The sequence below is a fragment of the Passer domesticus genome, chromosome 1, assembly GCF_036417665.1.
Source record: "Passer domesticus isolate bPasDom1 chromosome 1, bPasDom1.hap1, whole genome shotgun sequence".
Lineage (NCBI taxonomy): Eukaryota > Metazoa > Chordata > Aves > Passeriformes > Passeridae > Passer > Passer domesticus.
This window is the reverse complement of record NC_087474.1, coordinates 141693826-141715769: the sequence shown is the minus strand read 5'-3', so window position 1 is coordinate 141715769 and position 21944 is coordinate 141693826. Positions and strand designations below refer to the sequence as shown.

The window sequence follows — 21944 nt, the reverse complement described above, 5'->3', positions numbered from 1 at the left end:
ATATCTTCCAAGATGAGGAGTTGATATCTGTCACTATAAAACTGTATGTCTATCAGTTTATTCTTGATGATTTAGAAGTATGAAAGAAATAGTAGAAAGGAAGATACTCTAGGCAGCAAGGGAGGCTCCCCAGAATCCTAATTCTACAGAAATAAAAGGGTTGAAAACATTCACTGTCATATGAATGCTAAAGAAATATCTATCACATACTATAAAACATGGCACCTGTTAATAGCTCTAAGAAATGAAAATGTGGAGAGATTTTTTTTTTCCCTTGGATTAAACTGTACAGAATTTTGATTAAAAACTAGATATAAATAGGTAGAAGTAAGATACAATTACGTAATCATATAATAATAATAAATAATATAGTAATAATAAAAAATTAGTAACACATAATTATAAATAAAGTAATATAATTTATATATTTATAAGTAGGCATCATATTACATTTTTGTATATTATTAAATTTATATATATTTATATATAGGCACATCACTATAATGTAAAAAATCCATTTTCAGCTTTACATAATTTTGTGAGATATAACCAATTAATTGCCATTTTGAAAGTCTGGAGATTATTTCCAGCATTGGTAGAAGATCAGTACCAGTTTAGTTTATATAATTGCACAGTTCAACAGGAGTTTACCTTTGTGGGGGAGGGACACTGGGAGACCACGATCTAGTCCGTCCTATACTATCTCCACGGTGAGGGGACCCTGATCGAGAACAATGGTTAGATGACATTACTTGCTCTGGCACTGACAGTGTTGAACTTTGAAGATCTCTCCCATTATGTCGGTAATCTAAAAAGAAATGCAAATATTCAGTGAATCTGAAGTTGCACTTTTCAACTTCCTGCCGTATCTGTAGTAGTGAGAAACTCAATAAAAGATGGGATTTGATCAAGAATGTTATCGTGTTTTCTTGGGTTTTATAGTAAAACATACTCATGTAAAGTTGACTCCTGTGATGCTTTATTTAAGTGCAACTACAGTTCCCATAGTTATACTTTAAATGTATAGAAATTAATACCATGCACCAAACTGGAGACTTACCATTTTACACTTAATATGATGTATTAATAATAAAACAAATTAAACTGATTTTTCCTTATAGTAAAAACCCTAATTATGGCATTTTTAATTAAAATTATATTGCAAATGTTGTGTATAATGTTTTTCAAACAGAAATGTCCATAATTAAAAATTAATCCAAAATTTAGTTTACAAATTTGGGATAGGAAGCTACTGTGGAGTTAAATAATGAGATTGGATTCAAGAAAGATTTGTATTTCAGAAATAATTAAAGTAACAATGACTTAATGACACCAGATTTCACTCACAATTCTGAATTTCGCTCACAACTCCTTCACGAATAGCAAAAACCCTGGCCTAATCTTAAATAAGCCTAATAGAAGGCATAAATGGTCTAAGAAATGTCTCCAAGTTACCCTGGAGTAAAATGCAACCACGTGGACATTTAACACAGGCTTTTAATAAAAATCTGTTTAAAAAGCTGGACGTATTAAAAGTGATGGTCTTCATGTAATTGAAAAAGTTGAATTCACCATCCCATGGTGCAATACACTCTGTGGAAAAAAAAAAGCTACATATACAGCAATTTCAAGTAAGTCTCCCCAAATTTTGTAAGGATTAAATTAAAATGATAAATGATAAACAATTGAAGATTTGCATTTTTTAACCTGATTATAACACTTAGCAGGGATAGGTCTTTAGAGAGTTCCTGGTGGCTATGACAATTGATATAACTGATTTCTTTGTTCCAAAGACAGTAACCAAGAAAAGAATACTTAGAGAGATCCACCCGGCACTGGAAAAATTCTTGCTCATGCAACTGTTATACTTTTCCCATGAGAATCTTCCAAGAGTAGAATAATCTTCTGCTCATGATTTTCTTATTTTTCTTCCTGTAAAATGTTCATTAAGACCTAAACAAAACCTTATTAATTCATTCCACTTTATGATTCCAAGTATGCTCAATACTTTCAACTGAGTACTCATATTCACTGCATGGCCTTACATCCAGGGATGTATATAAACAATCCTAATTCGTAAACAACTTCTTCCTCCTATGTTTAGGTGTAAACTGCTTTTTGCGTATCTGGTATGCATACATAAAGGGGGGGGGGGGGGGGAAAGCACATCACCATCACATTGCACTAATATAATGAAGCTGGGGATGACATAGTCTCTCCTCACTACACCACAGTCAAATCATGTAATGTGTATCTTCAGCTAATGAAGTCAGTAATGAAATACCGACTTTTACCCTATATACAAAGTAAATTTATTATTATAAGCACTGTCAAAACATATAGGGGCCAGTGCAACGTAATTCTGAGATCACCAAAGGCAAAACAGGGGAAATTTTGTCTGTATTTGAAACAGGGTGTTATTCACTCACTACTAAAGTGTAGGAGATAAATTTTTTGCAAGTCAGTCTGGAAATCAATACACTCTTCAATTCTTTAACCAGAAGTCAAAGAGCTAAAGTAACAGCAGTGGAGCATCCTGCAGCAGATCAGCAGCCCATCCTGCCCATCCTGCATCCTCCTGGCAGGACCTGTGGACTTGTGGAGAGAAGCCCACCATGGAGCAGGTTTGCTGGCAAGACTTGGGACCCAGCCTGGAGCAATTTTCAGGGGCTGCAGCCTATGGGAGGGACTCACTCTGGAGCAGAGGGATAGACTGAAGAGTTCTCCCCTGAGGAGGAAGGAGTAGCAGAGACAACATGTGATGAACTGACTGCAACCCCCATTCCCATCTCCCCCTGCCGCTGAGAGGGAGGAGGTAGAGAACCAGAGGTGAAGTTGAGACCAGAGAGAAGGGATCGAGGCAAAGCTTTAAAATTTTAGGGGATTATTTTCTCGTTATCCTACTCTGATTGGCAATAAAATAATTTCTCTGGGTCATCTGTTTTGCCCATGACCATAATGGGGAGTGATCCCCTCCTGTCCTTATCTCCACCACAAGTCTTCTGTTATATTTTCTCTCCCATGTCCAGCTCAGGAGGGCAGTGGTGGAGCAGTTTTGGCAGCCACTTGGCACCTAGCCAGGGTCACTCCACCAGACATAAATGAGCAGCAAATTATTATAAACTTCCAGATAGTGAAATTAAAAAACCCATTATTTACAGTACAGGAACAGAGAGAAATATTGTCATATTATCCTAATAATGCATATCTATTGACAGAAAATATAGAGATGATTCTTTGTATTCTCCATACACAAGGATAATTTGTTGCATTTGGAGATGGAAAACAATGTAGAGTAGTAAGATGAAGAAATAGGTAAATCCTTTGAAAAAAATCAGCAGTTTATATAATATTTGGTATGTACAGAAGTATGTACCTCAAAATATGAGGGGAATGAGAACTACTGTAAGATTTTCTAGGTGAATAAACATAATGAAGGGCAAACTAATCAATTAACAAAGCACAAACAAAAGCCTCCTTTAAAATTCTAAAAAATGCTAAAAAAGATGAAAAAAACCTAGAAGCAAGAACAAGAAAATCAAAATTATTGAACTTATTAAATCTGCACATAGAAACAAATTAATTACTTTGGAACAAAAAGCCTTTTCCAGCTCTAATCTGTTATTGCAGATAAAATGAGCTGTATTGTTGCAATAAATCAAAATATATTACTTTGTAATTAATTGTCAAGTCTAGTCCTGATCAAATATGTGCTTTACATTAGTTTTGAGGTAGTCATGCTTTCTGGTAACTAACAATGGTACTGCTTCCTTATGACAATAACAATTGCAGAAACAATCAGCATTCCTAGCAATTTAGCTAAATTTTGATAAATTTTTGCTACTTTTTTGAAGAAAACTAGAGGTTTTTAGCTGTGATCAAAGAAATAGATTAATGTTGTCTAATAATATTGTTGCTAAAAAAATGTCATTTATAATTCATTTGTCTAAAACAAAAATAATTATAATTACAAACTCCTCTTTTTCCAACAGGCCATACATTGAAAAGCAACTGTTTAAGTAAAATAACCCTCTAACTTGGGTTAATGAGGTGATTTCAAAGTTATCCTTCAGTTTTGTAAAGTTAACGTAGCTCTGATTTAACTGCCTGTACTATAGGTATAATTTAGCTTCCAATTTCAAAAACTATTGCACATCCTGGAAATAAGGTTAGAGAAGTTAAGTAAAAAGCATTTTCTTTTGTAAAGAAATTACAGACAGAAAAGATAGGTCATAAGGGCAGTGTGACCAATGAGCTGCTATTGAGCAAAGCAGATATTTATAGCAGTAGTAAAAATAGGATAAACATTATCCTGCTTGGAGCTATAAATATTGAGTCATTACCATAGAATCAAAGGCTCTATAACTATGGCAAGCCTCTTAAATCAACATAGAGAGTACACAAAACCTGATAATCAGTGTAGAGATAATCAGTGGTAAACAACTGTGAGCTGCAGACACCTAAAAGACAGACACATGACAAAGACAACTGCAATGCCACCACCTTCTTCTGTCATGGGTTTCATTAAAAACTGACACATATGAAAAGAGGGATTTTACAAAGCACACTAAATACAGCTTCTTCAGACCTGAAGTTTTAGTTTTATCTGATTTAAGAGAGATTATTAATATATTTGACTTAAAATATTAATCCACACAGTATAGTTGTACTGTGCTAATATTATGCTATGCAGGGTACATGTTCAGTAAATACCAATGATTGAATTGCTATTAAATTATGAATCTTTCAGGTCCAAAATTGCAGAAAATCACAAACTTCCAAATATTAGGTTCACATCAACATCCCTAAAATAGCCCTGAAAAGAATTAACAGAAGTGTACTAATGAAGATTTTAATTTAGATGCCTTGCTGCTTGATTTACTTGAAAGAAACTCTTACTATGAAAACTGTTCTAGAAAGGCAGTGTTGGAATGGCTGCTCATCACAGGCAACATAATTGACTTGTTTCTGACACTGATGTTAAGTGATGTTTTCTCCACTTTAACATCTGTATTTGATTGAAATATCAAGCTTTCAGATATTTAACTTTTTAATACTCACAGTGGTTGGGCTTTGAACAAGCACTAATTAAAAACAATTATATAATCAAATTGCCAGAAATGCTTAACATACCAACATTTCACATATGGGCACTTTAGAGAGAGTTCAGTTCTTTCATACAAATGTGCTCAGCTTCTGGGGTGATTTGCACATCTAAATGAAGAATTTAGGTATCCTCTAAAAAAATTGCTGACAGTCACTGATCAAATAAATTGAATTATTGATATCTGAATACTTTATAAGTTGGAGATACATTATGAATTGCTTTGGGGAATTTTTTTAAATTAAATATTATTCTGCAAATGTGGGAAAAATGAATGCACAGTAAAAGGAACCAGTAAACATTACAGCAGGAACAACTGGTTACTTGCTGCATAGCAACTCAGTTCCTCACAGGTATATTTAGCTCTACAGCACTAATTGTATTTATGGGCCCATTACACTTGAGACAATTCTTTTCTTATGGAAAAGCATTCCCAAACAGTAACTAGACCTTGCTGAGTTTTCAGTGCTTGGCATGCAAAGCTTGGGGAAAAAAAAAAAAACCAAAACAAAACAAACAAACAAAAAACCCAAACCACCACAGGTACTATAAAAATGTTTCTTCTTAGTTAAGCACTCATCCGTGTATATTTGCATTTGTCCAGCAAGTCCCCTCAATCAGCCTCCTCTTCACACTGTTGATTGGAATTTATCTGTCTTTATTGCTACATTTCCTTTTTAGAAGTGCTCTTCTAAATTACCACAATTGCAACCCACCCCAGCGAGTGACCCCCTTTGTGAGAAGTATTCACTAAAAGCATCTCTGATAGGAATGCAACTTCATTGCAATTTTCATTGTCTGTTAATGCCTTTGTCACTCCACAGATATAGGACTGTAGTAAAATATAAACTAACACACCGAGTTCATATTTCCTTAACTTTCCTCAAAGAGAGTGCTATTGATAATTAGTAATAATCTGAAAATAAAACTTGAATCAAGTTACATCTTTACTTTCAAAATGGGGTGATATAGCTTATATTTAAAAATAGTCTTGACTAGTTTTGACTAGTTTAAAGAAAAGCATTGAGAGAATGCTTTGAAGAGAAAGATGATTTGTCAGCTGAGGAAATGATACTGAAGAATTTCTTTATTTTTTGAATAATAAACGTATTACATTCAAAATTTAAATAAGAGAATAAACATGTAAAATGGAAAGCATATATTAAGAAAGAAAACTATAAATTAAAGAAAAGCTTGAAGAATTATAATAATGTGCAAAGAACTTCAGGCAAAAAGTTGTAAAAAATATATAAATTATTTGTTTGAAAGAAAAAAAAATTGGGTAAAGATCCAATGATCTAGGCAGTCAGCATAAGGACTATTTAACATGGCTTGAATTTTAGTTTGGAAGGGGGGTTTTTGTGATACACAGACTAACATTCTTAAATCAAGAGAGAGCCCAGAAAGAACAGATTTTGGAGCAGGGCACTTGGTATCAACATGCAAAAAAATAAAAACCTTGTCAGTGTTTACATCTGAAGTTACTGGGCTTTTGGGTCACTACGGGCTCCCATTTAGGGTAGCTGGTAATCTGGTAATACAATGAAATCTGTATTTTAGTAGGGATAGAAGTAATCCACTCTATGTGCTAATGCTGTAAGATGTCCTTCTATAGGCAGTTGGTTTCAATCTGTAACCAAAGTGTGTTTTCTGCATCTGCTTTGAGAAGCAATCATCACAGGATTCAGGAATAAAAATTCAGCTCATGTTATCAGCAAATAGAGAAAAACACATTTCCTCTGCAGCAAAGGCTGCAACATGACAGTGAAAGCATTCTTTTGAACAAAGGATTCCTCAGGTGTTTTGAGAGGTGAAGCAAAAATGGATAATTTCTTTTTGTTCTTCTTCAAACACAGAAATATTTTTGAAGGTTCAGTAATAACTTCTGTACTGATAGTTACTATTTTTTCCTAATTCACATGGACCTAACCATCCTCTGAATAAATATCTTCTTTGTATTCTTATTTCCTCCTGAAACATACAGCTATCTTCTGCATAATGATAAAAAACTTATCACTATAAATGTTTTTCTTCTCAAATCTGGACACTGCATTCTTTTACTCAGAAAAGCTCTTCTCTATAATAGAGACTTGCAATGCAGTCTATGTAGAATCCACTGCCTACATTCTTCCATGATTCATTTGTTGCTTCTGTTGAAACAGATCTCAGATTCCAAGTGTTTCATAACACATAATCTGCTGTAATGCAGATGAGATATTGGTGTAGAACTGAATTTTAAACATTATCTTACTTAACATTTTAGTGTTACAAAAACAATAGGTGAGAATTTTATGATTAAATGGTCTTGACAATACATGTCTCTGTTCATAAAGTCAGACTCAATAGGCTGCTTGTATTCCCTAGGTTCAACATACACCAGAAAGTATCTGGGAAGAAAACTATTTAGAAATTAAAGTCCATATTCCTTTAATTTGTTAACTGCAATGCATGATTAACTTTGGACACTAGAATGAAAAAAAAAACCCACCCAAAAAACCAACATGCCTTTCATTGTGTTGTATTCATTGTTATAATATAAATGATGTTTTTTAAACATTTCTGGCATTAAAAAAAACAATATAAAATACTGTATAACTTTTATTAAAAAGGATGTAAGAGTATTCCAAAGGGCAGGTGTAGATGCTGGTGTATTCCCTCAAAGAACTTCTGGTGACAGACAACTTTGAGGGCCAAGGTTTATTGTTCAGGACAGCAAAATAAATGCTTTAAATTGTTTGAGAGCTATGTATAACCAATCTCTAGACATAACCAGAATTGTGCTCATTCCACTATCCTATGGTAAGATTAATGCCAGCAAAGATAAAATATTAATAGAGACTATTCTAGCGTTTCCAAGATGAATGTACATTATATTTGAAGAGAGCTATTTTAGAATCCAGTAAAAATTCACTTTTAAAATATGTAATATGCTATAACCCTTTGCAACAATTACTCTTGAAGAATACATGTGTAGCCAGAAAAAAAGACATTGAAGTTTTTCAATCTGTTTATCACTATTTTTTAAAGGCCTTTCCTGTTGACAGAAACAACAGACTGAAGTTTATTACATTTGTCTAAGCAGGCTCAGATCCATGCCACAAGAAGTGATAGGTTTGGTAAATAATTTTTCCAAGAGGTCATAAAATCACAGAATGGTTTGAATTGGAAGGAAACTTTAAAGGACATCTAGTCAACCATTATGAATGAAAGTAAATTGAAGAGAAGCAAAGAGATATTTTTTTCTTCTTCTTAAAGGTTTTTTTAGTTCACAGGTGTGATACTAGGAATTAATTTTATGGAAAGGATCATTGAGAATACTTGAAAGATGTTGGCAAGCTTAATTTGTGTAATGCACTATTTATATAGCAGACAGAAGAAGAGCAAAGTGTCATGTTAAATAAAACCTGAAAATACAAAATGAAAGAACTGGGGTACGTAAGAAAGGAAGCAAAGAAAGAGAGACAAATGGTTTCATGCAAATAGTGCATATTTAAACAAAGATTTTGATGAGTCTACAAACAGAGCAACTTAAAACAATTGAGGGAATAAGGAGAGTGGAGGGTAAGACAACTAAACCAGAAGACTTACAAACATAGTGGTAGCAGCACAAAAAGAAAAGTAAGGCACTAAATTAATATTTCAAAACCTAAAAGCTATCAAATTTTCTTATCCACAGAGCCAGGCTGAATTAAAATGCAACTAAGGTGTAGAATTGTTCAGCAAAAATTCAATAGCTTAAAGATCCGAAAAAACTAAAGGTATGTCAGAAACTCAGGTAAGGGAAGTAGGCTCACTCAACTGTAAAGACCATCATTTTACAAGTTGTCAAAGGATAAGTTTATTGAATCAAATTTGTAAACCTAGGTGTTTCATAAGAATCCTGCTGATATTCAAGCACCTGCTAAAAAAACCCTGCAAAACTTGGTACCTTTTTCCAGGACAGGAAAAAAAAATCACTTTCAAAATGATGCTATACTGGGCACTCTAGAAATATATCCATTAAATCCGGTTATTTCCTACCTTTATTTTTAAGCTCCTAAATGAGATTGATACATTTTTAATTTAACTGATTCGCAGCAATATGAAAGCCCTTATTTTTGGGAGGACAGGCAATTTGAATGCCTTAGAGACTACTAATCACAGACAGAAAGCTCATCAAAGACTGAAAGTACAGTAAATAGCAACAAAGGGCTTCTGAGGATGGCTGCCTCTCTGGTTCCGGTACTTCACACCACTGGCTATCTGTCCTTCCTGTGTTCTGACTGTAAGAAAGGAAACAGGGGAGTGGGAATATAAAAAAGCTGTAAATTTGCCTTAATAGATTTTTAATTAACGCAATAATCTGAACAAATAGCCTGTTACTGTTTGAAGATAAATGTTTTAAGGGACACAGAAATTTTAGTGGTTTTGCAGGCCTAGTGTTCTTTTTTTAATCTGGTAAAACTCCTGGAACCTTAGCACAAATATGACTTGCCCTGTTTATATCATAAAGTCTGTAAAATTTTATCCGTTTATAAAAAGGGTTTTTTCATAAAATTTACATGCTGTCTACTATAAAAAAAATAAAGAAAAAGTAAGTGCAAGACGCATAGCATGGAATAGTAACATACCAGGGTCAAAAATTAAGCACAGCCTATGAGCTAACCATGAAATAGCCTGGAAATAAAAGCATGACTATGTAGACAAAACAGAAATGCATCTCAGACTGGTAATAGATTTTAAAGCAGGACTAGGCCAACTCATATAATTAGATAGTTCACTAAATGTCCAGACTGATCAATACTTGGCTTCACACCATCTTGCAATATTCAGGATTGCCTACCTCACCTCTTTTTATTTGCTCTCAGTTCCAAGGTGAGCTGTATTGCTCTCATTCCTCTTTCCTGTCTCCCCTCCTTAGCCTCCAGCAGCAGATCCTGTACCCCACATGCTGATGGGTGGCTGCGAGGCAGGAACACGCTTTGACCGACCTGAGCGGATCACGCTCCCACAGCTGCTGTGGACCAGACAGATTATACTGCTCAGCCTTTCCCAAACCCCGCTGTCTAACACTGGAGCTGGACCTCACCCAAGAGAACCAGAAACTGTCTAGCACAGGAAACCCTGAGTGTTAAAAATCTCAGAAGAGCAGCAGGGTAACAGAACATACACTGAGAGGATTACCCCACTCTGTGCTGACAGCAGCAGCCCTCAGTGCTGGTTACAGGCAGCACAGCTGCCTCCTCTGGGTTGGATACTGGGGAAAATCTTCCTGAAAGAGCTGTCCAGCAATGGAACAGGCTGGGAAGGGCTGGAGTCACCACTCCTGCAGGTATTTAAAAGACATGTGGCTGAGGGGCAAGGTTTAATAGCGAACTTTCCAGTTCTAGCAGTTGGACTTGATCCAACTCAAAAGTGTCCTGGATTCTATAATCTTAAATATATTCTCTGTTGTAGTAATGAAAAGCATATGGTTGTGATTTTATTGTTTCCAGATATAAATATTTTTTAATCTGGTGTTATCTTTTCTCTTAGAAGGGGAGACATACTCTTTGACATGACAACTTTTTTCTCAAATAGGCTCAATTCCAATACTTGGTGAAACAGATTATCTGCTATCTCCTATCCTGCCTTAAACGTTCATGTTTCAGACCTTTGGTAGTGTTATTATTCCAACATGAAATTTTACAGGATATACCAACATATGCCTGTCAAAAAAAAAGAAATTAAAATTTCTGGACATTCATTAAAAACACTACCATTATGCTATTTGTATCATTATATAAAAGCAATAAAAACATTCACACACTGACTTTTTTTCCCCCATTAGTAATTTTTGAGATTATGCATGATATTTACTTTTGCATCTCTTAAAAAATATATACTTAAGTTCCACTTATTTTTCATCAGAAAAACATTGCAAAATTCATAACAAATTATAAATCAGAAATATTTCTACTGAACTTGGAGAAGTAAATTCAAACATCAGTACCTGAAACAACACCAATTCCATCATCACAGTCATAATCAGAGACTTCGCTGTCACTGATTCTTTTGGATCCTGGAAAAAGAAAAGACATGTATCATCTTCCTTCCTGTAAGCTACAACTATCCTCTGTCAATAATACATAAATTAATGTATGGAATTCATACTATACAATGAAGCATTAATATCAGCATATAAAGGTAATTATTCATGTTATAACTGCCGAACATCTATGACTGCACCAATTATTTCAGCTAAATCTTTAATGTAATATAAAATGAAATTATGAAATACATCTCTACAATATTGCTCTTATGAAATATTTTCATACAGTTTAAATTCATTCCATATACACAGATATTTGTATTCATTCTGTTCAGAAACTGGCATCACAATGTTCATATTCCAAGTTTTCATATACAAGACACCATCCCTCCCCAAAGTCTCTGAATAACAGAAAGATTATTAATAGCAATAATATTAAATGCATGTAGTACATTCTTCAAGTTCTTAATAAGGATTATCAGGAGAAAAGGCAGCTTCACACATGTAGTGTGCCATGGAACACAAGCAAACTATTAAATGTATACCTGCCAAAATATCTAGAGCTGAGTTGGCAAAAGCAGATTCCACTTCCACAATTAGAACCCAAATGTAGGTCACACAGGAAAAGTAAATATGCAAGGTTTTGTTCATCCTAAATTTACTTCAGTCTTCTGTGGCATATTTAAAACAGTATTTAATTGCTGATATCAGGGTTAAACACTGGCATGTGACTGATAATTATTCATTTACTTCTTTTAAATGTGAAAAAATCCCTGTTTTTCAGCAAGACGGTGTGTCTATTTTAACTTTCTGACCATCTAAAAAATGGGTAATTAGAACGCAGAAACTTTAATTGTCACCACACCTCCAATCACATGCAAGATTTTTTTTTTCCTGCCTCAGGACATTTTTTTGGAAAATGTAGACACAAAAATATCAATAAAAAACTTGGAGTAAACCTGAAGAGGCCCAGGACAAAGCAGTCTCAACACTCTAGCTGAGCAACTGGCACAGAAGGCTGTCTACCCTCCTTTCCCAGCAAAAAACTGGGAGATCGTGTACTGAGAGTGGTTTTGACAAAAATGAAGAGTTTTCATTTTAAAAAAAACTTTAGAAATTATTTGAATTATAAGAACTGCTGTCATTTTAGACTGTTGAACATCTGTTTACCTACCCACTAGAGGATAGTGGAAGGTCTTTCTTTAGCAAAGTGTGCTTACAAGATCTGAGACTTCTCCTAAACCATCCTGTTTACAATAAGAAATCAAATTATTCTCCACAAATTCATATAATTTCATTTTTCGCCACAGTATTTTCTTGGCCTATGTCAGTAAATTCTGCAGTTGGGAGTATGCATTATGTGATATCAACTTCCCTGTACTTTATTTACATTATCTCATTTCCAACAATGCTCTCCAAGCTTTTGTGTTCTGAGAAACATGAATCAGCATTCTGTTTTCCACTAGAGTTATCTCTTTGGTTTGCATTTTTTTGAGCTGAAATATCATTCTTTGGTTCTTTTACACATGCGAACCTTTCCAAATTTCTGATTGTTCCTGCTGTTTTTGTTTGTATATTTTCTATTTCTTCTGTGCCTTTTATGAGAAGTCAGAAGTCGCTGCAGCAATTAAGATGTGGGTGTATGAATTTGTAATCTAGACTGCAGACTATTTCTTTGAGGATAAAAATTTCTCAGTTTAAAACTCATTCAACTAAAAAATGGTGTAAGTGTGATATGTACTAATTCTTAGAAAACGATTTAGCCTGCCAATACATTATGCAATTTCATTAAAGAAATTTTAATTGTCTTTATTCAATTGAACTAAAGGTTGATGCTTGCCCCACAAATAGGAAATCAAAATTAGTTCACAGGAAGTCATGCATTTCTCATATGGAAGCTCCATTTATTATAAAATTTTAGAAATAGCCATGCTACAATGGGTAGGGTATAAGAAATAACAAGTAGTCTTTCTCTAAAACAAAAAATTACAAGCAAGTGATGACAATTAGCACTCAAGAAAATCTAGATGATGAGGGCAGAAACAAAGGAAAAGGTTTCAACCTCCTCTGTTTTCTTAATTATAGTATTACAAAGACCCGCTCTCTCTTTTTTTTTCTTTTTTCCCCAAAGAAAGCATCCATTCCACCCTATTGCCATTTTCAGGAGAAGCCTCTAATGGTGTATTGACACAAGTGCCAGTGAGCAAGAGGAATTAGTCTCCTTTCTTCACTGATTCAAATCCAGGTCCATTAAGAGAGGACAATGTTTGTGACCAAGCACTAAGCAAGAGAGCCCCACTACCTGGCTGGGCTTTGGCTGGGACCTGAAAGGCAGAAGCCCCCAAAGGGAGTGCAGAGCAGTGGGGTTCTGTCTTTGGGTAGCCCTGACACTGATCTTGCAGTGGGTCTGTGGCTGCTGTGCAGAGATGCAATGAATGTTACTCTGGAACTATCAGAGAGGGGATTGTGGCATGGGAAGATGAGGGCAATTGAGTTTGCTGATGCTCATCACGTGGCTGATTGGAAAGGTTTTCATCACGAAAGATGTAAAAAGGCTGAATCAACTATGATTTGAATAGATGTCATTTACTCATCAACTAATTCATTCTTATGAATGAATCTAATTAATTACAACAGAGGTTGCTTTTTATTTATGTTTATATTTACAGCTAAGTGCATCTGCTTTAACATATTTTTAGAATATCATATTCTGTATTCAGGAGGAGATATTTGCATCTTTGAGGATGAAAATAGTCAGCTGTTGTCACAGTGGGCTCTACACTTCCCAGCTGTGTAGCTAAAATTATATATTGTTGTAGTCACAGGATACATCTGGCAGAAAAGAGAGATTAAACTTCAACAGAGCACAGGCATAAAAGACAGGGTTCTCTCTCTCTTTCTCTCTCTCTGTCTTCTCAAGACACATCCACCTGTTCCAGAATCTCCTAATACCTCAGCTCCACATCATCTTCCAGGATCTAGAGATCCGAGCTTCAGGGAAGAGCCAGTGCAAGAGAAAGTGAATGGGCCAGGACTGAGACCTGCCCAAAGGATGGGAGTAGAAAAAGAGTAAAAGCAAGGGAAGAATCAGATTTCAGTGATTTCTCAACCTGTCTTTGCTACTGAAAGGAAGAGAATCTCTTGTAACACCTGACATCCTTAAATATGAAAGCTTGATCTGTAAAATGAGATATGAAGCTTGTTCAGCTCAGATCATCCATTCTATCTCCTCAAGCTGCTAGAAGAGCTAACCAGAACTTTAAGCAGACTTAAGCTATGTCTGGTTTTACAGACTTAAATCTATTGGAAAAAAACCAGTGTTTAAGTAATATTTTTCAGTTTCTTACAAATGTAAATTTAAATTATAGTAAAGATGTCAGAAGAAATTTAAAGCAGAATTAATGATTTGGTTTTATCTTTGGCAATCAATTTTTTCAGGAAGGGGAAAGGAAAGCAAAGCTATGTCAATTAAATGTGCAATGTCAAGAACTGCTGCCTGGAATACATAATTTCTGCAAAGAAATCATATTATACATATTTAAAACATCTTCCATTAACTTCAGAAATGGAACAAACTAGAAAGTGCACAGGTCAAAACCTTTTATTGAAGCAAGTATTTCTAATGTCAGTATAATTGCTAGCAGATTAGTTTAATATTTCTTGGAGTTTTTGCAAGAGTAATTTCACCTGCTTTATATTAATTTTAGATGGTACTTTTCTTTTTAATCTATTGACAATGTAAATGTGAAGATTTAGACGTGTCCCACCTTAGCCATGTCTTTCAAAGTAGTACTTCATTAAGTAATTTGGACCACTGATTACAAAAAAGAGAAACAACAATTCATATCTTGTCTGTGAAATGGGACACTTGAAGACTCTCACAAATTATTGCAAATTAATATTGTGAATGAAACTGTTATTTAGTATTTAGTTAATATCTTAAACTCTTTGACATATACATTATAAAATATGGTCCAAAAATCAAGAGCAAGGAGTTTAAGTCCATTCTTACATAAATTCAGAATTCAGTAAAAATCTTATATTCCAGGATACTGTATACATTAAATGAATGCATTGGTGCCAATGGTTTGCCTGTAGTTAACTTTTTCTTTGATGCCATTCACTAGAAGTAGTTTATTTATAAATGTTTTTTGGAGGTATTTTGTCTGATAACCCAGCAGTAATAGATGGTAAATACAGACTTTCAAATCACTTCCACCCAAATTAAAAATTATTACAGTTATGGACTGAAGGAAAAATAGATCTCATGCTACTGTAATCCTCAAAAATGCCTTAATTCCGCATAGCCTCAGGGAAATAATTTTTTTTTTAAATTCCATTTAGCAAGTTTGAGTTTAACAGCCTTAAGCTATCAATAAAACTTTTCAGGGGAGAGTTTATATTGGGGACACTGGAAAAGCTCCCCATCAGAACTTGCCAAAGTTCAGCATCCTCCTGCCCTTCCACACCTCTCCACTCCTTCCCTGCAATGCTGCTCAGGCTACCACCTCACCCAGCTGGTCTCATGACAGCTCTGTGAGAACACGTGCACAGCAGAACTGGAAGTTCACAGCACTTTCAGGGTTGGGGAGAAATCCTGTCACCTAAAAACTATTAGGACCATTATTTTAATTTCAATTTAGCAAGTACTTTCTATTTAATTATTTAATTTCTTACTATTTGCATTTTTACTTTCTATTACATGGAAAAGGAATTTATAATACAGTAGTTTCTTAGTATAAAAACTTCAATTTTTCATCCTCAGGGATGAAGTAATGTAAAGAAAAGAATGAGGTGTTTCATTCAATTTCATTAGTGAAATAGTTATTTTTTTTGTAAATTTTTCATGGGATGCAGTGTTGGTGACCATGGAAAGCTTTAACAACTTCTAAATAAAAATAATACGGGCACAATTGAAAAAATGTTTACGGAATATTCTTTGGCTTTCCCAAACCTGTCCATGCTTAAAAAGCATTTGGACAATGTATTTAATAGCATATTTAGCTTTTGGTCAGCACTGAATGATTGGGCTCTTGGACTCGATGATTGTGGTAGGTCCCTGCCAACTGGAATATTCGATTCTATTTCACCAGAATCACATTTCCCTCCATAAAAACATTCTAAATAATTGGAACTCTCCCAGATGATTGAAACAATATGCAAATAAAAACATTTTCTTACAAAGCAAGCAAAACCTGTGGTGGGTTCCAAAAAACCTTCTGCCTTCCATATGACAACAGAAGTTGGCACACAGCTTTTCGTCATAATTTTATTAATATGCAGAGGAAATAATACAAAATACCTTCTGTGCTTAATACTTTCCCTGCAGACATTTATGATAGACCTCAAGAGAAGACTAAGATAGGAGGTTCAAAGCTCTACTAAAGTGCATATGACCAACCAACACAGTTATCAAAATGAACTAGGACAGGGGATAGAATGAGAAATAAAATTAGTGTGCATCAGCCTAAATACAAAAGAAAGTGCCAAATTTATGGCTCAGGAATCCTGTGCTTTTCTTGGAAAAAATAAAAAAGGAAAAAGAAAGCAGACCAGGCTCCCAATCCTGTCTCTTACAATGCAGGAAGCTTTTACAAGTTTTTGTGGACTCCCTGGGGCAACCAAGGCTGGTGAAGCATGCTTACACCTCCTTCCCTGGAGCTCACAGAAGGCCTTCACAACCACTTAAAGTCACTTAGCATTGCCTGTATTTCTTCTGTGTTCAGAGCTGACATATAAGCACCCCAAAAGAGTCTCATAACAACTGTTTTAAGAATTTGCTCTCTGATATTCATCAGCCTGTGCCCAAGGGTCCTTAGAGTGAGCTAATTTCTCATGCAGTCCTGCTGTCTCCATGTCAGTCTGTCACTTTATCATCCTGCACATAATTGTGGGCTTTAGAGGCTTTCAACAAACTACAGCTACACTGACAGAGGAGTATAAATAACAAATTCTATTAAATACCTACAGGCCTTTGAAAATGGTTAGAATAGGATAGATGAGAAAGATAAGAGAGAGATAAAACTTCTGGATAGAAGAGAAAAATTGGAAGTCCTTAATCAAAAACAAACTTTATCCAGCTAAAATTTGCAGCTAATCCATGTGTATGCAGGCTCACAGATGCCACACCAGACTTGGTCTCTCCCCTTGTGAAGATGTTGTAAAGCATGAGAAGAATGTGGTATTATTTCAGGAGAGAAAGGAGAAGAAGAAATATGGGAGACTGACACTAGATGTAATGGAAAATGGATTTTATTAGTACTTCTCTCAAGAAAGTTCTGCCCTAAGGGGGTTTTGTTTCCCTCCATGATGGTATGGATCTATTTTCATAACAATGTGAGTTTCCTTTTTAAACATAACTAAAAGATAATTAGTTGAACCAATTCTCAAAGAGATTACAATAATTAAAACTGCAAAAACTGCAAAATGTCCCAAATGAAATGCACTACAAAATTTAAGTTGGTAAAAACTGAATATTATTAATTTACTTATATTTAATTAAGGCAAACTCCTCAGATAGAGCTGGATTTGTAATGAGGATTTATATCAACAAGAAACTGTAAAAATACGTATCAGTGTAAATACTGATTTTGCCAGTACTTCACTTACCCCATGTCTGTATTCTAAAAATACTTACACTAGTTCTCAAATAGCTGTAATGTAATAGCATTCCTTTTAATCCAGTTAAAGCTAGATAGCATTTTCCTAGCATAGTTATTAAGGCTCACTACAGTTTTCCTACCATAGCTCTACCTAAAATAAAGGCAAGCAAAGCAAGTATGGTGTTGCAACATTGCTCCAATACCAATACTGAGACATTTAGAATAGAGAAAAAAAGCCAACAAATGACTTATTACTGAAAAGCAGACAAGAAAAGCCAAAGAACTTTTATGCAATTTAGTATCTGCACAATAGGTAGCAAAAGCACACCAATAAAATATCAAATTAAATTTTGCACATATATGGAAGCAATAAGCATTTCTGGCATGCTGAAAATTTACCTGAATTATATGAATATAAGCCTTTATCTGGAAAAAAAATATTGAAATGAAGTAGTGTCAGGGAAAAATACATGAACTATCACATGTAACAGGGATGATTAGAACCTTAAACATTTTTATAATTGCTGCCAGAGATGGAAGAATTTGATAGTGTAGGCCACACTCCTTCAAAATTATAAAACTCAAGCAGCTAAGAGAAATTAAACCACAAAAATACCAATCACTTCTGGATCAACAGCCACAGAGATCTAGTACAGCAATTTCAGTCATTTCCGATTTTGAAATACAGTTGCACATTTTGCTATCAGTGTTTAACTTTTTAAGGGCAAAATGTATATTCTTCTAGGCATACAATATGAGCTGCTACCCTTAAAAATATTGCACATTTCTGTTGGCACTACAGCACTAGCAGAACTTTCCCAAGATGTAGCTTTCAATCCTACTTTAAATTTAACAGACTCTGAAATGATGTGCCAATCTTCTCCCTCCTGCTAGGTCTTGACCTGGCAAACACGTACATACATGAGAATCTTAATTACATACTGTTGTTAGCACTGAATTTTAGAATCCTGATATGAGCTCAATGATTAAATGCTTGCAATACCTGATTTCTTGTTTGCATTCCTTAAGTCTGACTGGCTTATGTATTTTAGCTTTCCAAACAATCATACCAAGTTTTCTAAACTGAACCAAAGAATAGGATGTGGATATCTGGACAATTCTGGAAACAGGAAATGTTAATTACATTCATAGATTTTGAAATATGACTTCCAAAAGATGTCATAATACAAAGAAGGCAGGAAGCCAGCATAACATTAATAATACCTTGTCATTAGCAAGATTTTGTGAATATTTTTATTCCTTGTAGTTGAAAAGCTCATAGACACCATATTAAACAAATGAGAGTGCCAGTCTGTAAGTAAATGATGCACCTCAGATGATATGATATGACAGTGTTAGAGAAAATTTCCATTTCTTGCCAAATGGTGCTGTTAATGGATTCACTGGATGACTAAGTGCCTTCTGGCAAGTCACACTTTTTCTGACATCCAGGTACTAACTATTTGAATATGTGGATCATATTACTAAATCACCTACTACTTACAATTTCTGGCACTCTATATTTTCAACTTTGGTTTCTTGATAAATGTAATACATTTTTATGTCTCAGACCCAGAATTCCATTAAGCAATTTAATTTCAAAGTGAATTACAGGGGCTTTTTCAGCATCACTTAAAACCTTTTAGATGTGATTTATTGTGTAACTTCTCCAATATTTGTATTCTTTAATACTAATCTCTTCTGGTTATGAACTTCATTAAAAAATTACAATCATCTGGCTAGAAAATTATGAAAAACGCAGTTTAGAGACTTTGCCTGGTTTACAGGTGTTACCTAAACACCAAAGGTGGAAGCATGCCACATGCCCACCAAAAAAAAAATCTATTAACACAGTCTGGAAATTATTCATGCAGTTAAAACTTATGGACTTTCTGAATTTAACTGCTGGATAGATCTTCAAAAGCACAGATCTTCTTGAAGAGCACAAGAATATAAAATTAGTGAGATTATAATGGGATTGAGGACTAGGAAAGCAATATTTGTTTCTATATGGTCACTGCACAGAAAGGAAGTTAAAAAACCATCTGAAAACTTCACGAACTTCATTACACAACAGAACAGTAGTTTATTAACATGATTTTATCAAGTATCAGAAAATAAAGTAATTCTCTTAAACTGCTTCAAAACAGGTTTTTAAGTATTTTTGTAGTTTAATTACAATTTAGTAAATTAATATCCGAAATGAGTTTTTTTATTAGAAAAAGAAAAATATTTTGACAGTTGAAGGCCTTTTTAGACATCCCTGTATCATGTTAAATACCTTTTATTTAAAGTATTTAACAAACCATAGATGTACAATAAAATATAATAAATAAATAATAGATGCCCAATAAATACAATACTGGTATATATATCCATATTCTGTGAATAAAATATCAATGCATGCAAAAAAAGATAACATGCTCAAGGCTTGTGCTCCATTCAAAGAAAGAGAAAAAATTAAGGAAGAAGCATGAAAGAGAAAATTAATTGTCATTTTGTCCCTCTAGGGTAAAATTCATATAATAAATTAATCATGGCCTGTGCCTCTGACCATAAAATGCTCCATATTATAATTTGGAAAAAAAGTTTCTGACACGTGTGTCCATTAAGTACAATTCACTTACCTACTAGTGAGCAGCATTATTATCATTTCCTCAAGTCAGGTTCAGTGACATTCACTGAAAATTATGGTGCTGACTTCCCAAACTCACAACAAACTCACAGGAAATTGCTGAAACAGCAAGATCCTGATTCTGCAGTAAAGTGAGATTCTACAGAGCTCCAAGGAAGTGAATAATTTTCATTGGCCATCATTTCACATGGGCTTATATTTCACAGATTAAAGTTTCAGATACATTTGTAATTAATTATTGTTAAACTTTAATGATTTTGGTACTACGAAATGTATATCTTGATGTTCTACAATATAGACTTGATAGCTTTACCATTTAAATAATGGAAGAGGGGGATCAAATTAACAGTTATGACATTCCTCCTTGATCAGATGGTAGAGACACAGGACATTCAAAAACTAAAAATTGTCAGCACTCAGCAATGACAAGTTCATCTGAAAATGTTTTTCAAAACTTAATAAGTAAGGGAATTATCTATTTTTTTAATTCAGTCTAGCAGTTTGAATTTTTCTAGTCAGATATAATAATTTTTATCATGTTAAGGTCTCAGCATAGCTGCAGAAAACACAGTCTGATGGAAAAATGTACAAAGTAAAAAAAATGAAGAAATGACAAAATTTTTCATGTTACTCAAAACACTTTGTTTACACATTATAGATTTTCTTTATTCCCATACAAAGAATGAATAAAATTTGAAAAAAATAAAGTTATAGATACCTTTCTGCACACCATATGCAGATTTTTTTAGAATGTAACCATAGCCAAATTTTGCCCTGACAGTTTAAATTCTCATTACTGTAATTTCTCTCCCTCCAGATTTTTTATGGACATGGTAAATCATGAAATTCAATGAATGGAGTAATTTATGAATTTCATTCTAAAAGTGATGGTATTCCATTTACAAGAAAACTACTCTAAAGACTATTTACATTTATTTTCATTTTGATTGATTTTTTCTGATCTTCGAATCTTGGGGAAAAAAAAACATTTTTGACTTCTATATGTTGGTTTTCAGACACTGTAATTTCTAAAATCTTTGCTATCTTGTTCTCAGCAGAATTTATCTCCTATACATTTATTACTTCTCTCTGACTGAGGATGCTCAAAATATATATTTTTTTTTTCAAACCATATTGTGAATTCTCATAGTATTCAAAAGCTGTAGAGACCTGCAGCTGTACAGACCCATGCTGCAGCAAGAGACCTGAAAATATCTGGGTTTATTGCTATATTCACATTTCTCCTCTTTTGCACATTTAGCTGTTTCCTGCACTGCACATTGCACACTCTGTGGGCTGCAGATCAATAATTCAGACAGCTTCATTTTAAAGCTGCAGAATCTGACTTAGAAAACTAGTGTCAGTTACTTTTCAATCCAAAGTATTTGGATTAAAAACTTGGAGTAAAACAAAATCTGCTTCTAAACAAATTCAGCATCAATATAAAACTAAAATATTGTTGTTTTCCAAAACAAAAAATAACCCCATATTCTTTCTCGGTTCAACAATATCAGCTCACACTACACAAATGCTCACATTACATGGATATAACTGTAAAAGATGGAATAAAAATGCATGATATCCAATTTGATT

At 34.1% G+C, this 21944-nt stretch overlaps 1 protein-coding gene across 50 annotated transcripts in view; it reads right to left on the bottom strand.

Annotated features, from left to right (window-relative positions):
- Window positions 1-21944, bottom strand: part of RIMS2 (regulating synaptic membrane exocytosis 2) — a 445064-nt gene that overhangs the window by 160143 nt on the left and 262977 nt on the right. For 28 of the 50 annotated variants that reach the window (XM_064394206.1, XM_064394146.1, XM_064393838.1 and 25 more), the window contains 3 exons: window positions 18116-18142; window positions 11076-11144; window positions 652-808 (listed from right to left, as the gene is read on the bottom strand). In XM_064394206.1, the coding sequence (XP_064250276.1) occupies window positions 652-808; window positions 11076-11144; window positions 18116-18142 (253 nt within the window). The remainder of the gene's footprint in view (window positions 1-651; window positions 809-11075; window positions 11145-18115; window positions 18143-21944) is intronic. The other 22 variants (XM_064394024.1, XM_064394187.1, XM_064393846.1 and 19 more) reach the window with 3 other exon arrangements.